The 25,779-nt window shown below is 39.3% G+C and overlaps 1 protein-coding gene across 1 annotated transcript in view; it reads left to right on the top strand.

Annotated features, from left to right (window-relative positions):
- LOC141794757 (protocadherin-15-like) overlaps positions 1–25,779 on the top strand; it is a 262,295-nt gene that overhangs the window by 156,745 nt on the left and 79,771 nt on the right. The window contains exons 19-20 of the mRNA XM_074675236.1: positions 6,858–6,951; positions 16,252–16,380. Of these exons, the coding sequence (XP_074531337.1) occupies positions 6,858–6,951; positions 16,252–16,380 (223 nt within the window). The remainder of the gene's footprint in view (positions 1–6,857; positions 6,952–16,251; positions 16,381–25,779) is intronic.

Raw genomic sequence — 25,779 nt, 5'->3', positions numbered from 1 at the left:
TGGTCAAATGGGATTTTTAACATGAGGCACAGAGGAGATGATTTAAAGTGGCCATATATGCTCATTTCAAGCCTTCTTTTGGATTATAGGTTGTGTAAAACATAGATGTTGTCTGTGACACTGCCTATTGGTTCCTAAAAAAACAGCAACAATGCAGTTGTAAATATTCAGTCGTATATCTGTGCGAAGTGTTTCAAGATATTTACACAAGTTACAAAAATCAAAATCATTTTTTCAGCCAGGCTCTAAAAATGTTTAATGTTTTTATGAAAATCAGCTTTTTATCATTGGACTTAATGGGGACCTAAGGCTCCCTTCCATTATATATTCTGAATGGCTGCCTCTCTGTAAACATAAAGAGCAGTACTTTACAGAGAGGCAGCCAAAAGTTATAAAGAGTCTGAGCTTCCAGTTTGGCACATGCTTAAACTTGGTCGGCAGCTGAGATAGAGGCAAATACTCATAAAAGGTACTTTGTGACATGACAAAATTCAGTTTGCAAAGAAACCCTACTGAAACCTGGCGTCCACTGCAGTCAGCTGACAGAGCTCTAGAAATTCATATTCAACACTGTAGCACTATCATTTACCGTGTATATGACTGAAAGTATGGAATGATATAACAACTCTGAAGGGAGAATGAGAGAACACAGGTTATTTGAAGCATCATGGTATTCAGCCCCCCTTATTGAGTTTTTGCTAAGCTTCATTGTAAAGCTCATTGATATAAAGAGGCAAAGGAGAAAAATTACTTTCACGTATCATTGTAACATTGTTGAGATGGGAACTGGGAGAACAACTACCATGAGAGATGAGAGAAAAGAACAAGTCAGTGCTACCGTGCAGATCTTTAAAGAGCTCATCACAGACTTCGATGTGTTCCTTGGCTGGAGTTTGTTTCCTCTTTTCTTTTTTCCCTCTCCATCCCATTTATTTTAATCCCATATCTAATCCCATTTATTGCTTCTGAGAGAACTGGGAACAGGGTCCCCAAATACCTTCCTATACTATCATAATCAACAACAACATTTACAAAACTCACCTCACTCAACCACTATGAGCAGCCTGGGAAAGGCATTCAATATTAAAGTGGTCAGTGCTTTCAACCATCTCTTAAATAAGCAAGCAAATACAGAGAGAGGAGACGTGGGGAGACTGAAAATCCAGGACCCTGCCAAACACGTTTCACAATAATTGATTAGAGCTTCTTTTGTCAGCATCCTCAGCCTCTCAGCGTTGCAAGGACAAGCTGTGTTGCAGCACTGTATTAGTACCTATTGCTTACCCCTAATCTGTGTAAGAATTGTTTGTTTTATGCTTGGGTGTTTACGGTTTCATAGAGGTTAGCAGTAAGCCAAACTAAATGGTGACACATTCAAAATACAAGGAGTAAATACAAGGAGCAGAAGCCCCTGTGGTCTCTGATATTGCAGAATTTTGCTGAAACAGACAAACGTATTCTCTGTCTGTTTGTTCCCTGCGTGGCAGAAATATTACAATCACACCACATGCTCTCAGCAAACTAGCAATATAATAAGTTTGGGCAGTTGCTGATATAGCAAATGAATCACAGAATGATTAGCTGGTTTGTCTGATGAGTGTGCAGTTCACAGAGCCTCCACTTCACCCTCTCATATTTCAACCCTTCAGAGCTGTAGTATGATATAATTCACTGGAGAGACTTTTGCATGGCTGCATGTTCAGACTCAGGCTACATATGGAGCTGCATCCATCCACCTCTTATGAATAATGAGCTCTCCAGTCTATAACTTTGTATAAATGGGCCAGGTCCCCCTGAGGGAGCTTCACATTCACTCAACATTATGGTAGTGAGCAGGACACAGCCCTGAATTGGGGGCTCTGTCAACAAGCAGGTTCTGTACAGAGCACATTCAGTAATCATATAGTTACTGACAGGAGCAGGATTACAGATGAGCACATCAAGTCAAAGGTGTTTATTCATCTCTGGGTGTGTTAGGATTGGTATTAAAATTATGTGTTTCATATCTTGTTAAAGTTATGGAGAGAAAAGTATCTTTTGCATCAAAATAACTCAGAGCTGTGATAAAGTGCCAGAGAAGTCCTGCTATGACCTCCTGCACCACATGTTCCAGCATGGCCAAGATATGAACTAGTAGAGGCTTTTTGAAGATTTATCTGAAACTTTCAAGTGTTTTTGGAACTTTCTCTAAGCTTCAGGGTTTGTTGACAAACAAGAACTAGCCACTTAATTTCAACAAGAAAATATGTGCAGGTGTTGTAGAGCCACTGCCCACCACAGTAACACAACAAAGACTATTTCCTGTTTCTTATTCAATTGCCATTACCATGGACTGTAAAAAAAAAAATGGACGTTTGCTTGCTCGGCTCAAAGTGATGGCTCCACAAAAACTGCTCCCCCTGGTGGCTGGCTGCAGTGTAGGTTAAAAAATTTGGCTTTCCGGCCGTTCCAGATGGACTGTGGTCAAACTTTAAAAAATTAATACTCCTCGTAGAAACGTTTCTCACGTCCAATTGTTGTAGTGATTTGAGGATATCATTTGGCTGTCTTGTATCCAAGTCCTCTTTTTTCTGAAAAGTGTCGTTTTCTTCAGTTATACGAGGTTAAAAACAAGGCCTTACATAACATTTTAGATGAGTGACAGCTGCCGTTCTCATGTATTTTTGGGGGGGATTGTAAAATATGTCGGGAGGTACAGTCAAGAAGTGATTAGACTCTGGAAAGAAAAAAAAATGTTATTTTTTTGTCACTCAGCTCCACTCAGATTCTCCCAGAATCCTTCATTGCCTGTACTGCGCAGACTCTGGATGCAATTGCTGCGCCTGTGACGGAGGTATTTTGGCTTCAAAACCATACAATGATAAGTAGGAGAGCCACACTGTCCACTCTATATACAGTTTATGGTCATTACCAGTAACGTGCGGTGAGGTCCATGACGAGGAAGGCAGGCAGCCAGCTTAAGCTGAAATTTCTGTATGTGTGTGTTATACATACGGTGCACTACTCATTTGCTAATACAAACTGTTACTGGCCAGCCCTGCCCCTTTAACGCGGTGACAGTCTGTGCTGTGTGTGTGTATGTGCGCACGTGTGACATAGCAGAAGGAGAGACGGTCTGAGTGCATAGGTGGGGCGGGAGTACATCATTTTGATCTTTGTTTCCTCAATAAATGTACAGTTGTGCACAAGGTGCGCCTTTTTTCCCTCCTCTTTACTCTTTTCCCTCACTTTGGCCCGGACTCCTAGACACCGGTTAACAGCAACGAGCCAAGTAAATAAATGTTTATAAGCGTTCCCATCTACTGTTCGGAGACAGACTGAAGTCCCGGAGTTAACATGACGAAATGCCAATTAAAACCCGCAACATACATTCACCTGCGATGCCTACGTTAATCAGCGTGAGACCTTAGTACACATGCGCGAACCTGCAAAACGTAGTGATTTCAAGTAAATGGTCTCTCTCTCTCTCTCTCTCGGAGTCTCTGCCTCCGACCCACATTACAAGCATGAAGCCAGCGCGAAACGCTGTCAGTCCCCTCTGTTAGCATCCCTCTTATTGACAAATCAGCAATTTCCTTTTTTATCTTTTAATTATGACAAATTGTATACAAATAACTGAAAAAAATAATATATATATATATATATATATATATATATATATATATATATATATATATATATATATATATATATATATATATATATATATATATATATATATGTATATATATATATATATATATTTTTTTTTAAATATTTTTTTTCTTGTTAGCCTGGGGGAGGCCCTGCCTCCCCTGACCGCACACCACTGGTCATTACTAACATAATAAACTAACATAAAAAAGTGGCACATTTGAATGCAGATGCTTCTATGAGTTTAAATCATCTGTTGAAATACAATCTTCATAACACTTGACTTGCCTCTCAGAAGGCAAACATCCGATCGTATGACGAGTTCAACGAGATCAATGTGTTGGGACAGTCTCATAGGAAGACATGGAACATGTTACAGATGTTTGATGTTTCTGTAAATTCCTTCAAAGCTAAGGAGATGTATTGTACATGATTTTCAATTAATGATGCTGGTCAGGCACACAGTTAGGGCATGATTTTATTTAGCTGTAAAATATGAAATCCTGGGTAAGGTTGTGTTAACTGACAGTAGTAGGTCTATAGAGAAATGCTGTTCCGGTGTTAGCGAGATCTTGTAAAATGTGTCAGTGCAATACGTACCTTTACATAATAGACATAATTTGAGTGTGGGGTAGGCATCTGGGGTGTCATGTTCTATTCAAAGGGCAGCTGGTCTCTACCCCTCTGGACACACCCCTGAGAGACTATAGCTTCTGTATTTGCTTCCACTTTGACAGCTGAGCCGTAGCAGCACTCTGAAAGCATTTATTTTTCATATTTACATCGATTTGATGCGTTTTCATTTACATTCATTTATTCACTAATTTAGCCGCCGTATATTATTTCATTTTCTTGATTTCCTTGTAGGCAACACATCCTGCTCATCTACAGTAATTGTTTCCTACAATGTAATGAAAAAAAATCATTTAGATTCTGTATGTGGGCGTGAGACACTGTGCATTCCTGCCTGTGAAAACAATATGCAGATGTGAGGATGCCAAAACTCCCAAACTGCCTGAAAAGACATGCTTGTGTTGGGTTACTGATGATTTGGTTGAATTTTACGAGCAGAAATACAAAGGAACTGAAAACAAAAACATCCTTTTTAACATATTTCATACAGAAGATGTGCTGTTGAATATTAAATATACTGAAAACTACTATGTTGGTTAGAAGTCTGAGACCAGAAAAGTGAAAGAACTGCCTCATGTGTTCCTTTAAAAAGAACCAGTGTTGTGATTTGTCCTTATCAGCTCTTTTAAGTTTTGCATGTCAGTGTCAGGCTCAAAGTCTTTAAAAAATCTGTAGATATTGTTCTTGTTCAAACTGTGGTCCTTTCTTTTCTTGTCACATCTCAAGACTTTAACAAACCGTACCCAGATGCCAGACCAGCTTTGATACTTCACTTTATTTTTTAGTGCCTCCTTGTGTCCCTGTTTTGTTGTGTGTGTGTTTTTTTTAAAGTCTTACTTCAAAGTGAAACCAAAAGAAAACTGAAACAGAAAAGAAAAGGAAAGTATACTTTGATATCCATGACACTAAAGCCTGCTGTGTTTGATCCAAATAAACAGTCCCATAACATAAATGGTTTTAAGAAACACAATTCAAATGTCATTGTGATGTGGAATCAGAAGTTTTTTCAGTCTACAGTTCATTTTTTTCACTCAAAACTACAGTCCTAAGCCTGAATGCTTCAATATTGAGTCTAAATGTGAGACTCAGATGGAAGTCGTGACTCAAGCATTTACCAAAAGCAGCCAGTCTTGATCCAGACTAAAGCATATCAATGCCACCTCACACTAAAAATCTGCACATCAAGTCCAATTTCCCATGCAGAGACACGATCTGAGCAGAATGAAAGATCAACTGACGCTGTGTGACTAGGATGGATAACCTCTAACCTGTGCCGTTGTCACTCCAGACTGCGCTGTAAACAGCATCCTGTCTGTCTGTCTGACAACATCTTTTCATTTGTGCTGACTTGTGAGAGGAGGCAGGGCGCGATTGCACATGATCAGTGAACCTATGAGGCCCCGGGGCTTGTGCGTGGTTCTGCACCCCAGCTGTTATAAGAAATAAAAACTCCCCAGGCCAACTCAGTGGCATTAATCAGTCTAATCTCTGTCATTATCAACATCAAGATCATCATTATCTCTGCAATTACATCAGTTATCGCAGTATGTCTTCATTGTCACTTGTACATCAAAGCTTCCTGCACCTCAAATTGAAACAAAAGGGCTATTTTCTGTTTTTGTGTTGATGTATAAATAAACATGAGCACAGCAGCAAGTGAGGAATGCAAGGATTTATTTTCTTGGTGTGTTAAGAAAGCTTTCTTTACCCCCTTCAACCGTAGATCATCAAGAGTTCGATTCACACAATGTGTTTACCAGAAGAGCTTGAAAAGAAAGACAATGTTAATCCAGCTTTATGCATTTCACCTGTCAGATTTTGAGATGAGGCTCTGCAGTTTTTGTCAGTTATGAGCAAGAGAGGCAGGTAAGCTCAGTTCTGCCTGGACTGTTTGGCCAGAGGAGCTTTAAATTAGAAATGTGAAGGAGCATAGGGACAGCAGGGAATTGCAACAGGCATTAATCTAGCCGTGCGCTCAGATGCATTTGTCTTTCCTTCCATTTGCTGTCCTGGCAGAGCCTCTCCCAAGTGTGGCTTTGCAATTGTTTTGTGTATTGTGTGTGTATCTGTGTGCATTTGCACTCATGTTTTGCATGCTTGTGTGTGCAACAAAGATAATTCAGTGTATACTGTTTGGGAATGCATCTCCACTTTGTGTTTGGAATGCCAAAGTGCCAAATTATACCTGGTGAGCACGCAGGAGGGCCGTTGCGTCTGCTGCAGTCCTTGGAAAGAAAACATGAATCTTTCTGTCTGTAGTCAGAGTGCTTTGGGAGCGAGAGGCGGGCTACTGAGAGAGAAAAAGACAAAGTGGGAGTGTTTAAAATCCCACCTGTTCTCTTCACTAAACTCATCTCTTCTATCATCAGCCATGTTTTATAAATCTGTCTTTTCTGGAAGTAAATAAACTCCAAAGTGCAGCCCTCTCCATCACTCTCTATTGCATCAGCTCTAACCAAAACTGCTCAACAATTCTCTAAGTAAAACTCTTTCTTCCTATGATGCAAACAAGCCATCTATTGTGTTCCTCTGGAGTCTCTGGATGTTTGTCTGTTACAGTAATACAAGTCTTTTATTACCTCTCTCTGCAGGATTGGCCTTCTGTTCCTGGGAAAGCCTCTGGACAGAGAGACTGAGGATCAGTACCGTCTGATTGTCACAGCCTCTGATGGCAACCCTGGCGGGGTGAGACACAAACCTCTTTAAGAAGCTTTTCTCTTGATTCCTCAGGGTTGACAATTTTTGAACACATTTTAAACACATTAAGCTCAAATGGGATCCTCTCGTGCAAGCTTATTAGCTCAGAAATGTGGCACACTGAACCCAAGTACTTCATTAGCCTGAGAAATCTAATGGTGCGTTTCAAGTCACGTATTTTAATACCCTGTGATTTTGTCATATTGTCATAAAGTGTGTGGCAGCGTTAAGAGTCAGAAGCACCACTTCTTTATGCCAAACCAGTTGAAGAGCAGAAGATTAAGGGTTGGCTGCACATTTTTTTTTTATTTTGCACTTACTGTAACAAAAACAGGAATTATTTAACTTAAGTTAACTGTGGAGGCCAACTCACTTTAAATTCTTAATTATTTAAAATCCATTCATAAAAAGTGACTACTTTTGCATGCAGTTGTGCAAGCAATTAAAACCACATTATGAACTTAAACAAAAATGGGAGAATTTATCCAGATCAGTAGTATGCCGACTCCTGGAGCACACACCTATTGCCCACAGTAGCAGGGCCCATGTTCACAGATGCTGCCAATCAAGTTTAAATCAGGCTCTCGACAGGCAGCTGGAGTACCAGAAGTGCAAAACAAGAGTCAATATCAACAGCAAAATGAGCTGTTTGGCATTGGCAGAGAAGATATTTCATGGACAAGACCCACAGACTCAGCTCTAGTCACAATATTGTAATGTGGAGGGAAAACACAGAAGCACATTAAGTCAAGATGTGATGCTGAACTGGTATTGAACATCCTCAAAAAGGAATATGTTTTAAACAGTGATTTAAAACTTTAAAAAGAGACTTAGCAGTTCTTGTTCTAAAGGGAAAACAGCGTGGGAGCAACCATGGCTAAAGATCGATCACCTCTGGTGTTTAGCCTGAACCTTGTGACGACCAAAAGTGCTCAACTTCCAGAGCATGTTGGAATACCAACTCAAACAGATACAGTAGGAAGGTGCCAACCCACGTAAAGTTTTAAAAACAAGTTAAAAAATTGTACACCGTATGCTAAAACTAACAAAAAGCCAGTGAAGCAGAATGATTTAATCGGATCGTCTCAGCAGATATCCAGTCAGTCAAATGTGCAGAAACAAGTGATCAACATCAAAATTCAAAGAACTGCAATAGACCAAACAGGGTGTAATGAACATCTGTCTGTCTCAAGCAGCTGCTCATACCAGCACCTCAAACTGATTTGGAAAGAAATAGGCCCTTAACTTTCCAATAAGACTTCAATGAAAGAGGGTTGCTTGAACAACTGAACTTTTGTGCCTCGAACTTACCAAATTTGAGGAGTTCAAGGTTGCACTGAGCCAATTAAGCACTTGGAAAGAGTTGTGAGAGAGCTGTTAATCACAGTATCATATTAACAAATACTACTGTATTGCTCTGAACATACGACAATGCTTTCTCCTGGAAAATCCCCTTTGACCATGTATTGACATTAATGATATCCTGTCACGTAAATAAGATAAATAGCATAAGAAATAACATAAAGGTATTTTGTCTGTTGAAGAAAAGAAAAAGGTATAGATCTTTAAGAGAGGAAACCTTAAACTACATCTGCTATTATCTGTCGCTACATAGAAAATAAAATTTCCTTTAAAGCAGGGATGGATGCAGCCACTGAGGGGCACCCTCGGCATAATAGTAAGTAAAAAACTGATTAATTTTCCCCACTCACTGTGGTGTTGGATGCACTAGATATTGCACTGTTATCTTGTTATAAACAACATCTTATTTTATCATAACTTTATCTCCGCTGTGATATGAACTGCACTATGATATGGCACTATGCTGTTATAAAAAAACAGCCTGCCTTGTTTCATTTTTTTTATCAGTGTTTAAATAGAATTTTCAAATAAATCTTTGTGTTAAAACAAGATTTTGTCATCTGAAAGACTTTTCCCAAACAGGGTAAGGGTAAAGGCCCAGGATCGTCTTATATCCTTATCAGTACGGCAATGAAAACAATTATGCTTGAGAAAAATTTAGCCTTCACAAAAGTCATTCATTTGGGTCAAGCAAATTGTTTTGGTTTCATTTTTGGGGCGATGACATGTTGTCCATCTTTTTATACTGTGTGTGGTTTAAAATATCAAAGTGAATTGGTGGCATTTTCTGCATACGAGGGTACAACTGTCTTATGTGAGATTTGTTAACATTCAGGATTTTCTAATGTTGATCAAGCTTCAAAAATTCGGTACCCCATATTTCTCGTAATTTAGTTAACAATTTAATGCCCTCCTCTTTTAAGATCCATTTCACTGGTTTGCAAAGCTTTCTGTGAGGATTCTGAGGCCAAGCTGAAAAAAGCTGAAAAAGCCCTGATGACATTATTATGACATCATCAGTCATCCCAGGCTTTTTTTGACTGTCTTTCAAGGATTACGCAACACTGTTTTTCTCATAGTGAGTTGACATTTGATGGTGTAAAATAGGCGGGGTTTCCCTTTAAAAGATGACCTCCCACTTGTCACCATAGGTCTCTTGTGTGTTTACATCCCAGAACTGTCTGCGTGAGTTAGTCCAGAGACACAGCAGACTCTATAACTGGAAGTGAATGCTGGCTGCCCTGTCTCCCACCGAGAGCTGATAATCATATAAACCGTCTTAATTAAATTAGACTTCACCTCAGTTGGCTCAGTTTTTGCAGCTGCCTGTGTTCCAGGCAGAGGTGAAATGTGGTTTCCTTTTAAGATGCTGCATGTGATGGGTAATGAACATTAGCTGATGAGCTGTCACAGAGGTGATGTTGATTGGCCCCTTCTCACCTGCACGCACATAAACACTTAGAGCCTCCTCAGGGTTTTTTTTTTTTTCATATCTTTTGGCAGACTGCAAGTGATGGTCAGGTGAAGATATTTAACCCTTGACAAGAATTTCTTGCCTGTAGCTGCCTGTCACAATTTTACACCTTTGTCAGAAGCTATAGTTTATGGATGAGGTTTAAGGTATGAGGTTATATTCGTCTTGGCTTTCCAAGCAGTACACAACACCGCTCAACAGGAGATAATTATGGTCAAACATACAGAGAATTTTGCAGATCATTCTTTCATTCATGACCAGTCAAAATACCCTCAGTGGGGCTTCGAGCTGTATTGACTTCAGGGATATAAATTAGAGAAAAAACTTCCAATTTTTATTTTATTTACTCATAAAGAGTCATTTAAGATGAACAAGATTATGATTAACTGCTGCTGTGACTATTTCTTTCCGATATTCTGTCGGAATAATGTGATTAAATAAGACGTCTACTGGGGATTTCCTGGAAAAACGCCAGGTACTTGCAGTGCGGCATTCTCCTGGCAGAATATACTACAGAAATAGTTGCAGCAGTGAATTAATTATTTATACAAAATTGTTTTGTTTATACCAAAATTGAAGACTTTTAACATGAAGATAGATTGGGGCAGTTAGAGCAGCAAGGCATCCATGAATACCCATCTATTGTCGAGTATATTGCACTGTTTTCATAAGTAGAATTTTAACACAACGAAAACCTCTCCTGAGAAATAAAAATGTATGAGTGAGTGATCGGTGGGGTTAACAACCAATAAATGACTCAATACAGACAAAATCATATATGGGGAGTTCAGAGGGTTTGGAAGCCTCTGTCCTTCTCCAAAAGAGCGTTCCTGAGCTTCAGCAGGCTAAAGGAGTGTTAAAGCCGGCGGTGTTAGGAGGTGGATGGTTACAGAGCTACGGAGGAAAGTGCAGATAAATAAAGGGTGAGGGAAACAGGGCGTCACCTCACAGAATGAGCTAACCACAAGTTCCTGCTCTCTGTCCCTTACACTGATGGACTAATTGTACAAACTCTATCCTTCCCTGGATACTGTTTGTGCACTGAAGCTCTCCCCTCACAGTGAATTGCCAGCTAAATGTCACAGCGTGAAAAAAAAAAAAAAAGCTGTTACAACAGGATGTGAGGGAGAGTTGCAGGCAGAGGTGGAGATGAGGAGCTCATTCAGAGAGGCGACGTGCTGCGAAGGCAGCTAGAGACGGGAATAGGTTCAAAATAACCACAGGAGGAGGGGAGGGAGAAAGGGAACAGTGAGGGAGGAAAGGATGGGGACAGCGGGGAAATGGATGTGTAATTAGAGGAGCGTTTTGGTAACCAGGGGAACCTTGCACAGGGAACAAAACAGGACATCTTACCTTCTGGTTCTTCTTTTATTTGACACAAACTTTTCATTAACAGTTGTTGGCTCAAAGTCAGATGCCTGTTAAAGGATGGGGACCTTTCTCATTTAAAATGAGACCTGGCAATCGGTGTTGGTACTCAACGGTACCAATTTTCAATTTTTTTGTGTATGTTTATGTGGTAATAAATATTTAGTTTTAAATAAATAAATCTCTTTTTTAATTCAACATATCTATTTCTTAATATATAAACTAATAATGCTGTGTTGATGTCAACCACGAAAAATTGTCTACTCTTCCACTTCCTCACAATACTCAAAGAGAGTGTGACGGCCTTAACATTTGAACAAGAAGTTAAATGCTTTAAACAGTTATAAGCTGCAACAATGTGCCACCTGTATTCCTGGAGCAATGCCAAAGAGGTAAATGGTTTTACAGCACTCATTTTCTTGATTTGTGTTTTCGACATTGGGCTTCACTCTTTGAGGTGCTTGATTTTTAATCTGCAGATTTTTTTGTTTCTTAATTTTAGGGCTATTTAGGGTTGCACTTGCTTTGGACTCAGGCATATGTTTTTTGAATTCACAGTCTAACTTTACATGTGAAGATCATTTTGGGCATGACAACCCCTGTGGGTCTCTGTGACAGATTTCAAATTTGTATTTTTAACATTTCAAGCTGTAATCAAAACCACAGAGAAGACTCAGATCTTTAAAAAGTCACCTAGGGATGAAGCGTAGCGCTCTTCATCTTGCCCTCTGCAGAGAGAGAACATGCCTCCTAACAGCCTGATTATATCAGTCCTCGCAACATAGCTTCTGGTCAAAGTTGTCACTTGAAAGGGAAAGCAGCACCAGCAGACACCTCTGGATCTTTCAGACAGCGAGGACAGAAGATAAGACATCACAGGGCTCCATGTATTTTATGCTAAATAAATAATAGCTCATTAATCACACTCATGGCCATTGAGATACTGCTTTTGGCTTGGATCAGTACAATCCCATAAGGATGAAGATGCTAATTTGCTCCAAGTCTTCTGTAAAAAGAAAAACAAGTGGATTCTATCACCACTCGAAGCCATTCCCCATTGTATCCTAGTTTCAGGGAGAGAAAGAGAAAGACTCATGAAGTGTGAAGGTTCTAGCACGGCTGCCATGTCAATTGGCAAATGAAAAGCATGATTATGTAGGAGCCAGAATATAGACAACAGCAATGATGAAGGAATCCCCAACAGACAGAGGGATGAAGGTGACACTAACTAGGTCACTTCTATTATAATGTTCATGATGTCTCATCTGCCTGGGAAACTTCAAACACGAGTCTTCGGGGAGGTATTTTTTCTTTCACAGGCCAGCTCCTCCTATAACCCGCCTATCCCGCCTTCCCCCTGAGGAGGGCATTTACACCGTGTTTTTTGCTCACAGCTTCATCCTAGTGAGCACTGAGGGATCAGAGAGTTTGCATGTTCAGCCATTTTTTCCATTTTGATTTATAGGAGGGCTATAGGTGTGTGCACTGTGTCATTGTTTGAAGGTTACGGGCAGTGTATTTCTTTACACTGGCTCTACAAATGAACAATGTTTCCTCCAAGAACTGTGCAAAAAAAACTGTTACACAGAGGAAAATTTCTACTGCATCAAGATTAAAAAGCATCACTGCTGACATAATCTGATTCCAGACTAGGTTAACAATTAAGTGTCATTGTAAACCTTAAAAAAAGCAAGGGTTTTATAAAAGTCGGCTAGGTATGATCTAATTTTCGTCTTATTTGCAAAAACAACCTTGTGAAGATTCCTCTCAAAACTACCTGAAAAAAAATTCAGCGCAACTGCACTTCAGAAGGTCATACATCCTGAATTATGAATGGCAGAGTTCACTCTGTGCCTTTTGCTGAAAGAAATTGTGTTGTCACTCAAACTCCACTTTCACACAAGTGTTTTCAGGCATGTCCCACATATTTTGATAGTCCTATCATTCACTTTTTGCAGGAGTTGTGCCTATGTGGGTGCTAATGTCCGTTATGATTTGCAGTATCTTTATTAATGAGAGTGTGCAGTGTTTCCCACAAAATGTCACTGTACAGGGGAGGGGGGAGGTGGTGAGAGGGTAAGGGTCTATTAGAAATATTGACATGCATTTCTCTTATAATTTCCTGTTTTGAAATATTATGGTCAACTTGGTTACTTATGTTTCATTTGTGCTTTCAATTAGTATGCATGCAAAGATACATTTTAAGGGATATTGTTAAAGTGGGGTTGCATGACTCATATATCACCAGTTAGTAATTGCTATTGCATCTCTGTTGCATCTGTAAGTGGAGCGAAACCAGTTGGTTTTCTGATGGCAAAGTGAAGTGCAGAAATTCAGTAGAGTACAGCATAACTGCGATGAGTGCTTGGGTTGGAGTCACTGTGAACTGAAGTGTGCGGCATATCACAGCAGTTGCTTGTCAAAGATGGCGAGCTGACTAGCATCCATTGTTGCAAGTACAATTACTAGTGACTTTTATTCACATAACGCATCTTCAAAAAACTGAAAAATATACAATATACTCTCAGTTCTCTCTTTTTTTCCTGTTAAGTTATCCCACTTGTGCACACACACACCCACACACGCACACACACTCAAACTCACTCATACGCACTGAACCACTGGCATCCTCTCTCGAATAAATGTCTGGCATTTTCCATTCATCCACTCACCTTATGTCTCTAATCTGTGTATGTTTAAACCTTTGACATCATTTGTATGTCACATTAGCTCATTTCATAAAGAAAACGTGACTGACCGGTGACTACCCCAAGTTGTGCCCCACCTCTCACCCAAAGACCCACTATCCTATATAGGATGAGTGGTAGAAGATGAATGAATGAATGATGAAGGAACTCATGAGCGCAGACCTCCCCCAAGCATATTCTGATTGTCATTCAATACTTTAGTCCTACTTTAATGTTATACTCCCTTTCAGCAGACTGTCTGCTACAATTTGGTGTTAGCTGCAGGTTTGTATGATAATTTGTTACCTGGCAGTGTTGATGACCCAGTACATATGTCATATTTGAGATCTTAGTATCCAGAATATTGCTAGGATCTGGATCATAATTTTACTGCTGTCAGAAATGATCCTGACCTAGTCTAGTATTGTTTTGCAAAGCAATCTGACCATTTATAGGCAGTGTATACACATATGGTGAAAAAAGCCCTATCTCACAATGATAAAAAAAATTCCTTGAAAAAACTCCTGAATCCAGACAGTGATCCAGATCAACCCCAAAATGTAATCACTTCTTCCTTATCCCATTTTGAACGTTTCCTGAAAATTTTATCAAGATCTGTTTGTTACTTTTTGAGTTATGTTGTTCTCAGAAAAAAACAAACAAACTCTCAAGAAACATAACCTCTTTCGCAAAGGTAATGAATGAATGAACAACAGAAAGAAAGAAAGAAAGAAAGAAAGAAAGAAAGAAAGAAAGAAAGAAAGAAAGAAAGAAAGAAAGAAAGAATGAATGAATGAATGTTTTATAAAGATACCATATTATACTTCAAGTTTTGAAATGATTTTGTGCTGAATGACATCAACTATCTGCACCTTACACTCAATACAGAAGTATGTTTGTATTTAATATGAGACATTCCACTTTAATGGTTGAATCAACAGGAAGGACATACTGAAGGACCTTTCTCTCCCTTGCTCTGATCACTTGCTGCTAAGCATGTGCAGCAGGTTATCAGACCCCAGGGGCAGAGAATGACAAGAGATCATCTAAATCATTAAAAGCAGAGGGTGATCTTGAATAGATTAATTATTAGATAATATGAGAAAATGTTAAAACGGTCGGCATTTTACATAGCCGGCCCTGGTGTGGTCTATGTGTGGGATATGACTTGACTGCTGGAGCAAAACAAATACAGTGTTTCTGGACAAGTCATCTCAAGAGCAATGCTTTCAGCATCAGTTTGTGTTTCTTTTATTTCTGCATATGTTATCTCCTCCATGGAGTGAACTGCAAACAAAACTGTATCACTTTTAGCTCAATGTGCTATTCTTGGCAGAAGAAATCATTCACAGAAAGTTTCAGTAACAGGGAGGACCGATCTTATTCTGACAGCATTGTTCACACAGAGTTTGGATTTTTTTTCTCTCAAGTTTTTTATAACACTGGAAACTGAATCCAGTCTTGGTTTTTGCCTGTGGGCTTCAAAAGGGAAAGCTGTCATATTAGTGACAGCTGAAAATGATCAGAGAAAACATCCATGAACCAGTGCCAGCTCATATAACTGACTATGATTCTCCAGAATAACGGTCGCTGTATAACATTGTGAAAAGAAATCAATAAACTGTATACCCATCTGAAAATGTGGTATGCTCAGATTGCTCCTTCCTCTGAGAACCCAAATTCTGACAGGCATTTGACCAACAATTTGACACATACTGTTTTTAAAAGAACTGTTTTATCTACTCCTCCAGATAATACTGCTGTTAATGTAACAGGATGATTTCTAAATTAAAATTCACAAGCTTTGCTGCTGAGTAATCAAGCGCAAGTCATAAAAAAAGATAATAGTTAAAACAATTCAGTGAAAAATTTTCTTATGTCAACTTTGAACCTTGCTGTCTTTTCTGAAGTTTAAAAATTGTGTCTGTAAATGCCAGCTTTTTCAAACAGCGACTTCAGTTTAGCATTTGGACTCCTGTTTTCCTCATTAAAATTGTCAACTTGCAGTGCTCTGCTGTACTTTGTTAACCAGTAGAAAAAGAAAAGCTGAGTATATTCATGTGTTTAAAAAAAGCTTGCTTTTCCATTCATTAAAACAGTGTCTTCTCCAGAGCACTCTAGTTATCTCCTTTTTTTAGATCCTAGTTTTCATGTGCTCAAAGGAACTTCTTTTCATCACTTTCTGAAATTCAAAAACTCAGACAAGTTCAACCTGTTTTGTCATTTTTATTTCTTAAGCATTTGACTCCCTTAAGAAAATTTATAAAAAAAACTGAATAAATAATCTCCCCTTTTTAACCACATTTTCTGTTTTGTGCTGTTAATTAAAAACAAAGTCAGTACAAAGCAGGAGTCCGTGACAAAGCTCTGTCTTGTGCTCTGTTTCTTTTTCTCCAGACTTCCACTACGACTGTGAACATCGTCGTCACAGATGTCAATGATAATGACCCTGATTTTGATCCCACCATGGCGACTAATTTTACTGTTCGGGAAGAAGAGGCCAATCTGTTCGTTGGACAAGTCAAGGTGAGTCCATTACATGAAAAAAGTAGGTTTTCTATCTTTATAAATGTGTAGCTGTTTTCTCAATAAGTGAACAAACGGACAACAGTTACTCAATTCCAATTGATATTTCATCACTAAGATATATTTTATCACCATGCCCAAAAAAATGTTAAAATAAGTAATGCTTGAAAAATCTAACCTGTGCTTCTTAATAAAGAAAACCTTTTATTGCCCAACATTAACAGTCTGGTTTACAAGATTTGTCTATCACAGCTGCCTCCCTGTTGCCTGGCTTGGTTCTGCACCACTGAGCAGTCAGATTTGTCTAATTACTGCTGTAGATTAATCGCCCTGATGTTTGTCGGCAGATTAATCTCAGAATAATGGCAGGAAACATCCTCTGTGAGTATGCACCTACAGTACATGCTTACTAATTGACAGATGAGGTGATTAAGCTCGGGCTTTTGTTTCTGAAATTGCCCCGAAGAACACGTTCCTGAATTGAATACAAACTTTTCAGACAGTAAATCAAAAGGAATCTCAAGGAGGTGTCTCAAGGACTGTGCTATGATTCATATAAAATAATAACAATAATTAAAATTAAGCTCCGGGATAAACAAGGTAATTAATCTGATAATGAGTTAACCAATCTAACAAACATGTCCAGCAGATGGATAATAACTGACTTCATCAGGAATATTATTGTGTTGTTGGGCATGTGAGTCTAAAGGCTACACATTGCAGGATTCTCCAAAACTTCACACATTTAGAGACCACACACTTGATGATAACAAAAGACAGATTGCACAAGATTTCTCTCTCCTGGTCTTACAGTGTGTGGTGTGCACTCTGAGGACACCACACACGAACAGATTCTTCAGCAGAGCTTCAGCTCCTTCACGCTCACTATTCCAAATCTTGTGTAGTAAAACGTGACTTTGGTGTAAACAAACATGATGGACATACAGGAAAAAGCAGAGATGTTTGTTTTCGGACTCTAGAATTTTGAAAAAAACACACAAATGAGAAGGGCTTATGAAAAAGGTTGTGGAGACAGCAGGGATATGGGCTGTATGAATAACAATGCGAGTTGGAGGTGGGTAAAGCCGTTTTAAGTATTGCAGATATATTCCTTACTTCCTCTTCGGTCAGTCGGCTGAGTTGGCTCACGTCTTGATTGGCTTTGCTCTGGTACGTGTGACATCACATGCTGTACCTGCTCGGCTCCTCTCAGGGCGCCCCTCCGACAACAGGATTTTTAGTTGCAAATATTAAACATGCTTATTATCTACGATCTCTGAATCAGAGGCCTTCCAAGCGGCTCCGACCAGAACAAATCACTCTTAACACTCCCCACACCACAGGAAAATCACACATGATGTCATCAGACAATCAGGCCTTTGCTGGCTTTGATCGTAAAGGGGATATCAGGCCAAAATTCAGCCAGATTATCATGTAGTGTGCACACACTTATAGATGGAATGCAGCTACAACACCACACTGCCTGAGTTTTTCTGTCGGCCTTTAGGTGCATTTCAACAAGTTAGAATATTACAAAAAAGTTTAATTCCATCAGTTTTTTAAAGCTGGGGTGAGGACTTTCTCATTTGTAATGTCTAAAACCACTTAAGGGGAGTTATTGACAGTCTAGCTGATGAACTGTGTGCTTAAAAAATACTTTTTTAAATATGCTTTTCATGACAGATATGATTGAGCTGTAATGTTTTGTGTACAGGATTGAGTCTTAAAGAGATAAAGGGTGCTGCTTTGTCCACAGAGAGCACAAAAATCAACTTTAGCTGAAAGTTCCTCACAGCAATTGTGAGAAAGTGAAAATTTGGTATCACCTTAGAGTCTTGAGGAAGATTGGAGGGGCAAACGATCCAAAGGGTTTTAGGTCCTTTGTGGAGTGTAAGCAGTCTGCAATGATTTGGGGTGCCATGTTATTTGCTGGTGTTGGCCCACTGTGTTTATCAAGTCCAAAGTCAATGCAGACATTTACCAGAAGGTTTTTACAGAACTTCATTCAACCATCTGCTGAGATTTGCTTTTCCGGCAGGACTTAGCACCTGCCCACTGAGCCAAAACCACCACCAAATGCTTTGCTGACCACGACTGTACTGTGCTTGATTGGTGAACTTGAGCATCAAGTGTAAAAGTGAACATACTTTCTCAAAATTGGACATTTCTAAGGCCTATGTTGAATAGTTTTAAAGTTATAACCTAGAATTTTGAGATACTTGAGTTCTGAATTTTTCCTTCAGAACTTATTTTTCTGAAATGAATTACAGAAGAAGAAGAAAAGAAAAAAAAAAAATCACATTATTACTATCGCTTGAGATGTGCCTGAAGATAACTCTGCAGTACCTCTGGCTTACTTTCGATGAATAATGATTTGTTACTAAACATAAGTGGCTGAATCACTTTAATAATTAAAACATGACTCTATTTGCCTGGGAAAGAAAGCCTCCAGTGTACTTCTTTTAAAGAGTTTGTGTCAGTGCCATTTCATTCTTTCAGTTTTTTTTGTGAAATTAGACTTACATTAGGGAGGTTGACATGCAATCATATTGTTGCAATAAGTTCAATTAAATGAATTTAGACTTTTAAGTGTAGGCATCCCATGTCACCTTTTTTGAAGGGGGGACCACCAGATAATGCTATGGGTTTATGATTTCTGAAATAAGACAAAAATAAGAAATATACAAAGAAGGCTTGATGCTTGCATGAGGTGATGCTACCTTCAATCTCACTTCCAAGTATTTCCTCACAAACGCAGCCAGCAGCTACATAGACCGGCTTAGCCCTGCCTGCCTTCTCTCATTCTCTCTCCTGTCTTAGAAGGCTGTCTCAGCTGGCTACTCGCCAAGCTGAGCTGAGCCTGCAATTCTCTGAGTAAGAGAAAGAGAAAATTAAAGTAGTCTGCTCACCACAATCCTGCTCTCCGTGCACATGTACATCGAGAGGTTGCAGTGTAGCTGTGCTGTCTGGTTAGAAAGGGACGGTGATTATTTCTCTCAGAATGAAATATCAGTAATTGAGCTCAATCTGTCCAAGCAAGTGTGTGCTGTGAGCACATCTGCACACAAAAGTAAACACCCTTACTTCATTAAACATATTATTGCAGTATTATACTGAAAAAAAAATCCTGTGAGAAGACATCTCATTCAACAGCTATTCTATTGACAAACAATTTAACTTTTTTCTTTTTTGAGAAACTACTCATAATAACAGGTGGGTGCAATTTCAGGTACAAGACAGATAAACAATTTATGGACAGAGAGAAATAGTACAGGCTCCTTTATTTCTCTGGGTTTTCCAAACAGATCATCTCGTTCTGATCTGTTTAGCTTGTTTGTTTTTCTTACAGCATATAAAACTAAAAGACTTTCAGTTCTTTTATCATACCAAATGGATAACAAAAATTTAAAGCTGTACTTCCTCTCCTGTGGATGGTACTATCTGTTCTTAGCAAAGAATAAAAAAACGTACAATATCTAACCTTTCAGATTTGTACCTGACAGTCTTTTTGTGGGTTATTTGTGGGGCTTTTGGTAAATTTTATTTCCATGGAACAGAGGGTAGGGCAGGGGAGAGGGTAGAGACATGTGGCAAAAGACCCTGGGCTGTCCGTCTGGACTATGACCACTGTAGATTGTATTTCAGTTGCTGAGCCAATCTGTTGCTCTGTTCTAACAGGAACCAGGAGAACAGAGGTCACTGGGTTTACTCTTCACCAGTGGAGACAGCTGCATTCTTTTTTTTCTTTTATAGCTAAATTTTCTTCTCCATTGAGCACAGATAATAAACCCTGATATCCAAAATTGCCCAACCTTAAGATGCTTGCAAGTCTTAATAAAAACATTTATCTGCCTTCCCGAATTTAATTGATTTTTAAATTAAGATGTTGTATAACAGCTCCGTCAATTTGCCTCAAACTCTTAATATCTTTGTATCATTTATTCATCTTCAACTTATTTTCTGTCATTGTGGTTTGATAATTTTGTGATAATGGATTTTGATGCCCTTAAGAGGAATCTGACTTTTCTTCAGTTAAAGAAAAAGTAAAAGGATCATTTTTTGTTTTATGAGAAAATCTTGAACTTAAATTGAAACATTTGAACCTTAATGACATGTTGAGTATTTACAAGACTATGTATGATTTTTTTTTTTTTTTAATGCTTCATAGCATCTTTCAGGGCCTGTATGTATGTCCAGCCATTAGCGAGGAAAACTTACCATCTGTACAAATGGTAAAAAAATAAAACTTTAAATGGTACATATGAGCCAAGTTAATGTCCCAAATGAGCATTACATTTTAGGAATGTAGACCTCGCCATTACAGGCGCTAGCAGCAGGATAACCACACCTTTTTAAGCTCTTTAAAGGCAGACAATGTGCTTGTGTTTTACTATTTAAGACAAAATATGTGAAGAGAACAGATATTTAGGGATTTAGGAATCCTTTATAAAAGTATGATGATGTGGAGCTATACAGCAAAATTAGATTTAGGAGAAAATATTTTTTCAGTGAACAGATGAGATAAGGGAGACAACTGAAGTCTCAAGCCCAAAGACTCACTGCCGTCGGTTTTTCAAGTTTGCCTGGGTCTGGGCTTTTATGCATCTGGGTCCTTCCAAGATGTGTGTGGTGAAATGTTGGAGTACATCAAACAGCTTTTTGTAGAGTTATTCTGGAGTATTGCTGTGTTCTTTGTTCTACAAAGCAGCTTCCATATCGCTTATTTTACTTTTGAGGTCCTGTACTGTGCGCGGGGAAACAACTATACCTATTTTCCCTATTCATGATATGTCGCCAAATGTTCCCTTTCTCTTTGTTTATCGTTGATGATTGGTCAGTTGATAACAGCTTTTTGTTCTTTCTACATTCTGCTAATAAAATGTCCATTTCTTCCTCTTAATTTTTTTTCTTGATCTTTACACAGTCACACTGGTACCTCTGGCCAGGTTTATTGCTGTTCATCTGTAGTAGGCATGCACATTTCAAATTTGTCAGATGGGGTTTTTCCAGGAAGTTCCCCGAATTATGATGTAATCTGCACCCTTCTTGCTTTCATGGTGTAATTAGTTAACTAACCAGTTATTTGCAGTCCTGCAAGGAGCTAACGCTACAGTCGAATGACCATAACGGTTACTAAAGACTAATGGTCCTGTTTGTATAATGACTGGACGTGCGTATGGGCCCTGTTCTGTATCCTTTGATTACACTTTTTTTAATGGTATTGAGACATTTTTTGCATTATTCATGTAAGTAAAAGCATACATCTGCACTTTCCGTTGCTAGGCGCTACCCAAGTAGCTGCCTGTTGCAGCAGCTCTCTCGTCTTTGTCCGTTTCTTGTAATTTTTTTGTCTCTTTTTTGTCGTCTTTGTATTTGGAGTGGATCATCACTTTGTATGGTTCATTGTCGGTCACGGACACCAAACTTTTTGTGGCCTCAGCGATATTTTTTACTACTTTTCTCCTGTGTTTGTCTGGAGATCCTACATGTAACCATGGCTGCATTGTTTACATGCAAAATTAGCTGTTAGCAGCCTGTAGCATGTCAATGCTAACTAGTGTAGGGCTTGATGATTTCCCTCGAGCTGAGGAGGAGGAGGTGAGGACGACGTGCTGGTTCTCGGATGTGAGCTGGGAGGTGACGACGTGGACCTGTCCTTCCATCCATTGTTGTTGGGAACGTGGGATCTAGCCCCGGGGGATGGACGAGCTAGCTGTGTTAACCCAGCGGCATCGTGCTGTTCACGGACGTGGCTGACGGAGCTGACATCGGACGCTGGCGCCACATTGGAGGAGCTTCGCCTGCTGTGAGCTGACAGGATCCAGGAGACAGAGACTGAACAGACTGCTGGGGAGGCTCAGTCCTGGACCCTGTGGAGGTGGAGACTGGCTGGGCTGAAGAGTGGTGGACGGGATGTCGTCATCTAATTTCTTATGGACTTTTTTGCACTTTCTATACTCTTTCTTACTTTTGTTTTCTTAAATGCTGCGGTGACTCCTGAATTTCCCCTCGGGGATAAATAAAGTATTTTCTATTCTATTCTATTGTAGTCTAAAGAAACCATGCTCATTGCACAGTGCCATCATTTCAATATAGGGCTTTAAATAGAAAATATTTAGCTGAGACATTGATAAAATGAGTATTTCTATGAGCTGCAAAGTGTTAGATGTCATTTAGTTTTAGGCAATGTGCAATGAGGTGCGCTGTTATATTTCCAGGGTCTTAGTTTAAATAATTACTCAATTGAAGCTCTGAGAGATGTGGCATTTAAATTCAAGTGCCAATAGCTTCCTATAATGTCAATGAAATGCCCCTTTCAACATTTCCTTCACTCCATTTACATCATGCAATCATCCATAAAGACCAAATATTGAATCATTTTGATCTAAGGTGAAAATAAGAGGAGTGCAGAGAAGAGCTGCTGCTGCTGTTCAGATCTGTCGAGCTTGTTCACTTGGGGACAAACATGACTTTGTCGACTTTCTAAACTCCAACACACCCAAAGCGAAAGAGAAAATAGGAAAAGCAAAAGTTGTAGAGCTTAAGCATTGTCACAATTTCTCAGTGTTTCATCATTCGCCGTGATTGACTAACAAGTGTCCTGTAACTAGCTCTATTTCTTCCAGTCTAAATGATGTCATGTGATGAGGAATATTGTTGCAATGCTGTATCTGTCAAAACAGGGGCAAATATCTCACTCTCACAACTTGACATTATGAGACAAAATCAAGATGAAAATGATTGAAATGATAAGATACAGACTGCTTGAGTTAAAGGCCGTTCTGTTTCTGCTCTGTTTTATCACTTGTAAAATGCTACGTGGTGATGTAAAAAATGGCCTCTGTCTTTGTTGCCTTGAATTTACCTGCACAGAGGCGTTAATAAGCAGTCAACCACAAAGGTTCAGGCAATTCCCAGCAGTGCAGATGACTGCACAGCAAAAGCATAATGCTATTAAGTAGCTTATTGCTAGCAGCTTAGATTATCATTACAGTAATTGGAACTGGTTCCCACCTGTTCTTATTTTATCCATGCTCAGGTTGGCAGGAGCTGATTCACTAGATTATCACAATTGACAGCATTACAGGTTGTGCTAATAGAGTCATTTGTTCTGTGACTGAAAAATCCTGAAACATACAAGCCCCATTCTGTTTGCTCACAGCAGGGAGCTATAATCTGAGCGTGGAGATACCTGCAGGACATATTGATTAGCATTCATGTCAGACACTCCATGAAAGCATTGTGTGGAATAGTTACTAATTGGAGAGGATGTCGAAAGCATGTGATCTATTGTTTGCAGAGCAAAGGTCCTGATAAAGTGAGATTGATGGGTTTATTTTGCTCCCAAGTAAAGAGAAACTTTGCGCTGCTTCATGTTATGCTCTTAGCCTGTGTATAGATATCATTGGCTGTACATTGATATGAATTGCAGGCTCTATCCCCTGCTCTTGTGCAGACAATTTTTTTTCTCTCATCATACCTCCTCTATTCTACTAAACTGTTTGAAAACATTGGAGGGGCTGTGCTCATCAATAGAGCTGTCATTATGTGACTTTACATAACGAATCAAACAAAACTTCTACTTGTTTGTGTGTTGGCTTCACTTTTGGGTATCTGTTGTGCCACCCATAGATATGCAGTCAGTGGTACATAATATTATACCTTTTTGCCTGTTCAAAAATATATCTGCCATAAGAGTAAGCAATTTGATTTAAATTTTAAGTTTAGGCATGCTGTACATATCTTCAAGAGCAACAGAAATAGGCCCATTCCGTTGAAGGCTCAAAGAAAAAAAAAAAAGAAACACTGGACCCAGGCTGGCAGCACTCAAATGAAACACATTTCTCAGGTACCATATATTAAAGGGCTGCGTGGGACTGCAGCTACCTGCTTATGCTTCTTTTCTACGCGTTTACCTCCTGCACCTGCAAGATGTTGTACTGCTCCCACAATACCTGCCCACCAGTTTAAAATACAATGTCTGTGCCAGTCATTACCATATTTAGTTGAGTTTATTTATTTAGCACACATTAACAAAAAGAAATTGTGCAAGGAGGGAGCGATGCCCGATGGGCTTGTATAAAAAATGTGTCTGTGCTGTATCTGAAGACGATGATATGCACCACTGTTAAAAATTACATCATCAGGAAATTGTGATATCTACTTAAAGGCTTATATGGTGTCACTTTTTCAGCTGGAGAAACATCCAGATTTGTAATTATGTTTTTGTTGTAAATGGAGGCTTATAACTCTTACAAGACTGTTTGTTATCAGCACAGACAAGCTGTGATCCATACACACATATTGACAAAAAGTGCTCCAGTTTGTTTGTCAAAGGCTTAACGCTGGGGTCCCAGTTTTAGCCCCAACTTTAAATGTTTGTCAGACACATGTTATACAAATAGAGGATAGTTTCTGGTGACCATTTGTGTATGTGCACCCTCCTTCCTTTTCCTCCTGTTCCTCATCTGTCTTTTTTCCCCCTCTTTGTGCTGCCTTGTCCTCACCCGCACTGGGGTTGGGAAATTATTGCCAAACAGACAGATGAAATGTGGCTTGATCTCGCTGTCTCTTTTTGGCCCTCCTCTTTCCTCTCTCTGTTTCTCTGTCTTAATTGCATAAGAAGAAATAACACCACACAAGACAGTTTTACACACACACAAGCACACACACACACACAAGCACACACACACACACAAACACACACACACACACACACACACACACACACACACACACACACACACACACACACACACACACACACACACACACACACACACACACACACACACACACACACACACACACGCGCGCGCGCGCGCGTATTCAGAGGCATAAAATTACCTGTCATATCCACAGGGGAATTAAGATTTGTAAGGGAACTAACATAATTTAGCCCTGCAGGATCATCACTGCATTATGGAATTGAACAGCCTATCCTAATTTACCTCTGAATATTCCATTTTATTTACCTCGTGCTAGTTAAAGAACCCCATGTATACTGTAACATAATGATTATACATTCATTGATTTTTCTTTGAAGTGCACAGTAAGGCCTCCTGTCCTTTTAACATCACAAAGGATCATTAATAGGTCTGAGCCAGAGGCTTATCAAAGACCAGGAAATTAGACTTTAAACATGAGGCAGAAGCTGTGACCCAGTTTAATCACTGGAGCTTACCTGGCTTTGAACCTAAAGATCCTCCGTAAATCAGTTATTAAAACAAATACAGCACCCTAATAATCATGCCATGAAGAAATGGCCATCTATCTTTCTCCTGTCTGATTATGCAAGCATTGTTTTTCACTTCGTCTCTGCTTGTTTTGTGTTGGCTGTGACCTAAACAAGAGCAGGTATCCTGGTTTGATAAAAGAAATAGTCATTCTACTTCACTA

The sequence above is a fragment of the Halichoeres trimaculatus genome, unplaced genomic scaffold (assembly GCF_033239565.1).
Source record: "Halichoeres trimaculatus isolate MK-OKI-2021-1 unplaced genomic scaffold, fHalTri1.1 fHalTri1_scaffold_8, whole genome shotgun sequence".
Lineage (NCBI taxonomy): Eukaryota > Metazoa > Chordata > Actinopteri > Labriformes > Labridae > Halichoeres > Halichoeres trimaculatus.
This window is presented reverse-complemented; position numbering and strand designations above follow the sequence as displayed.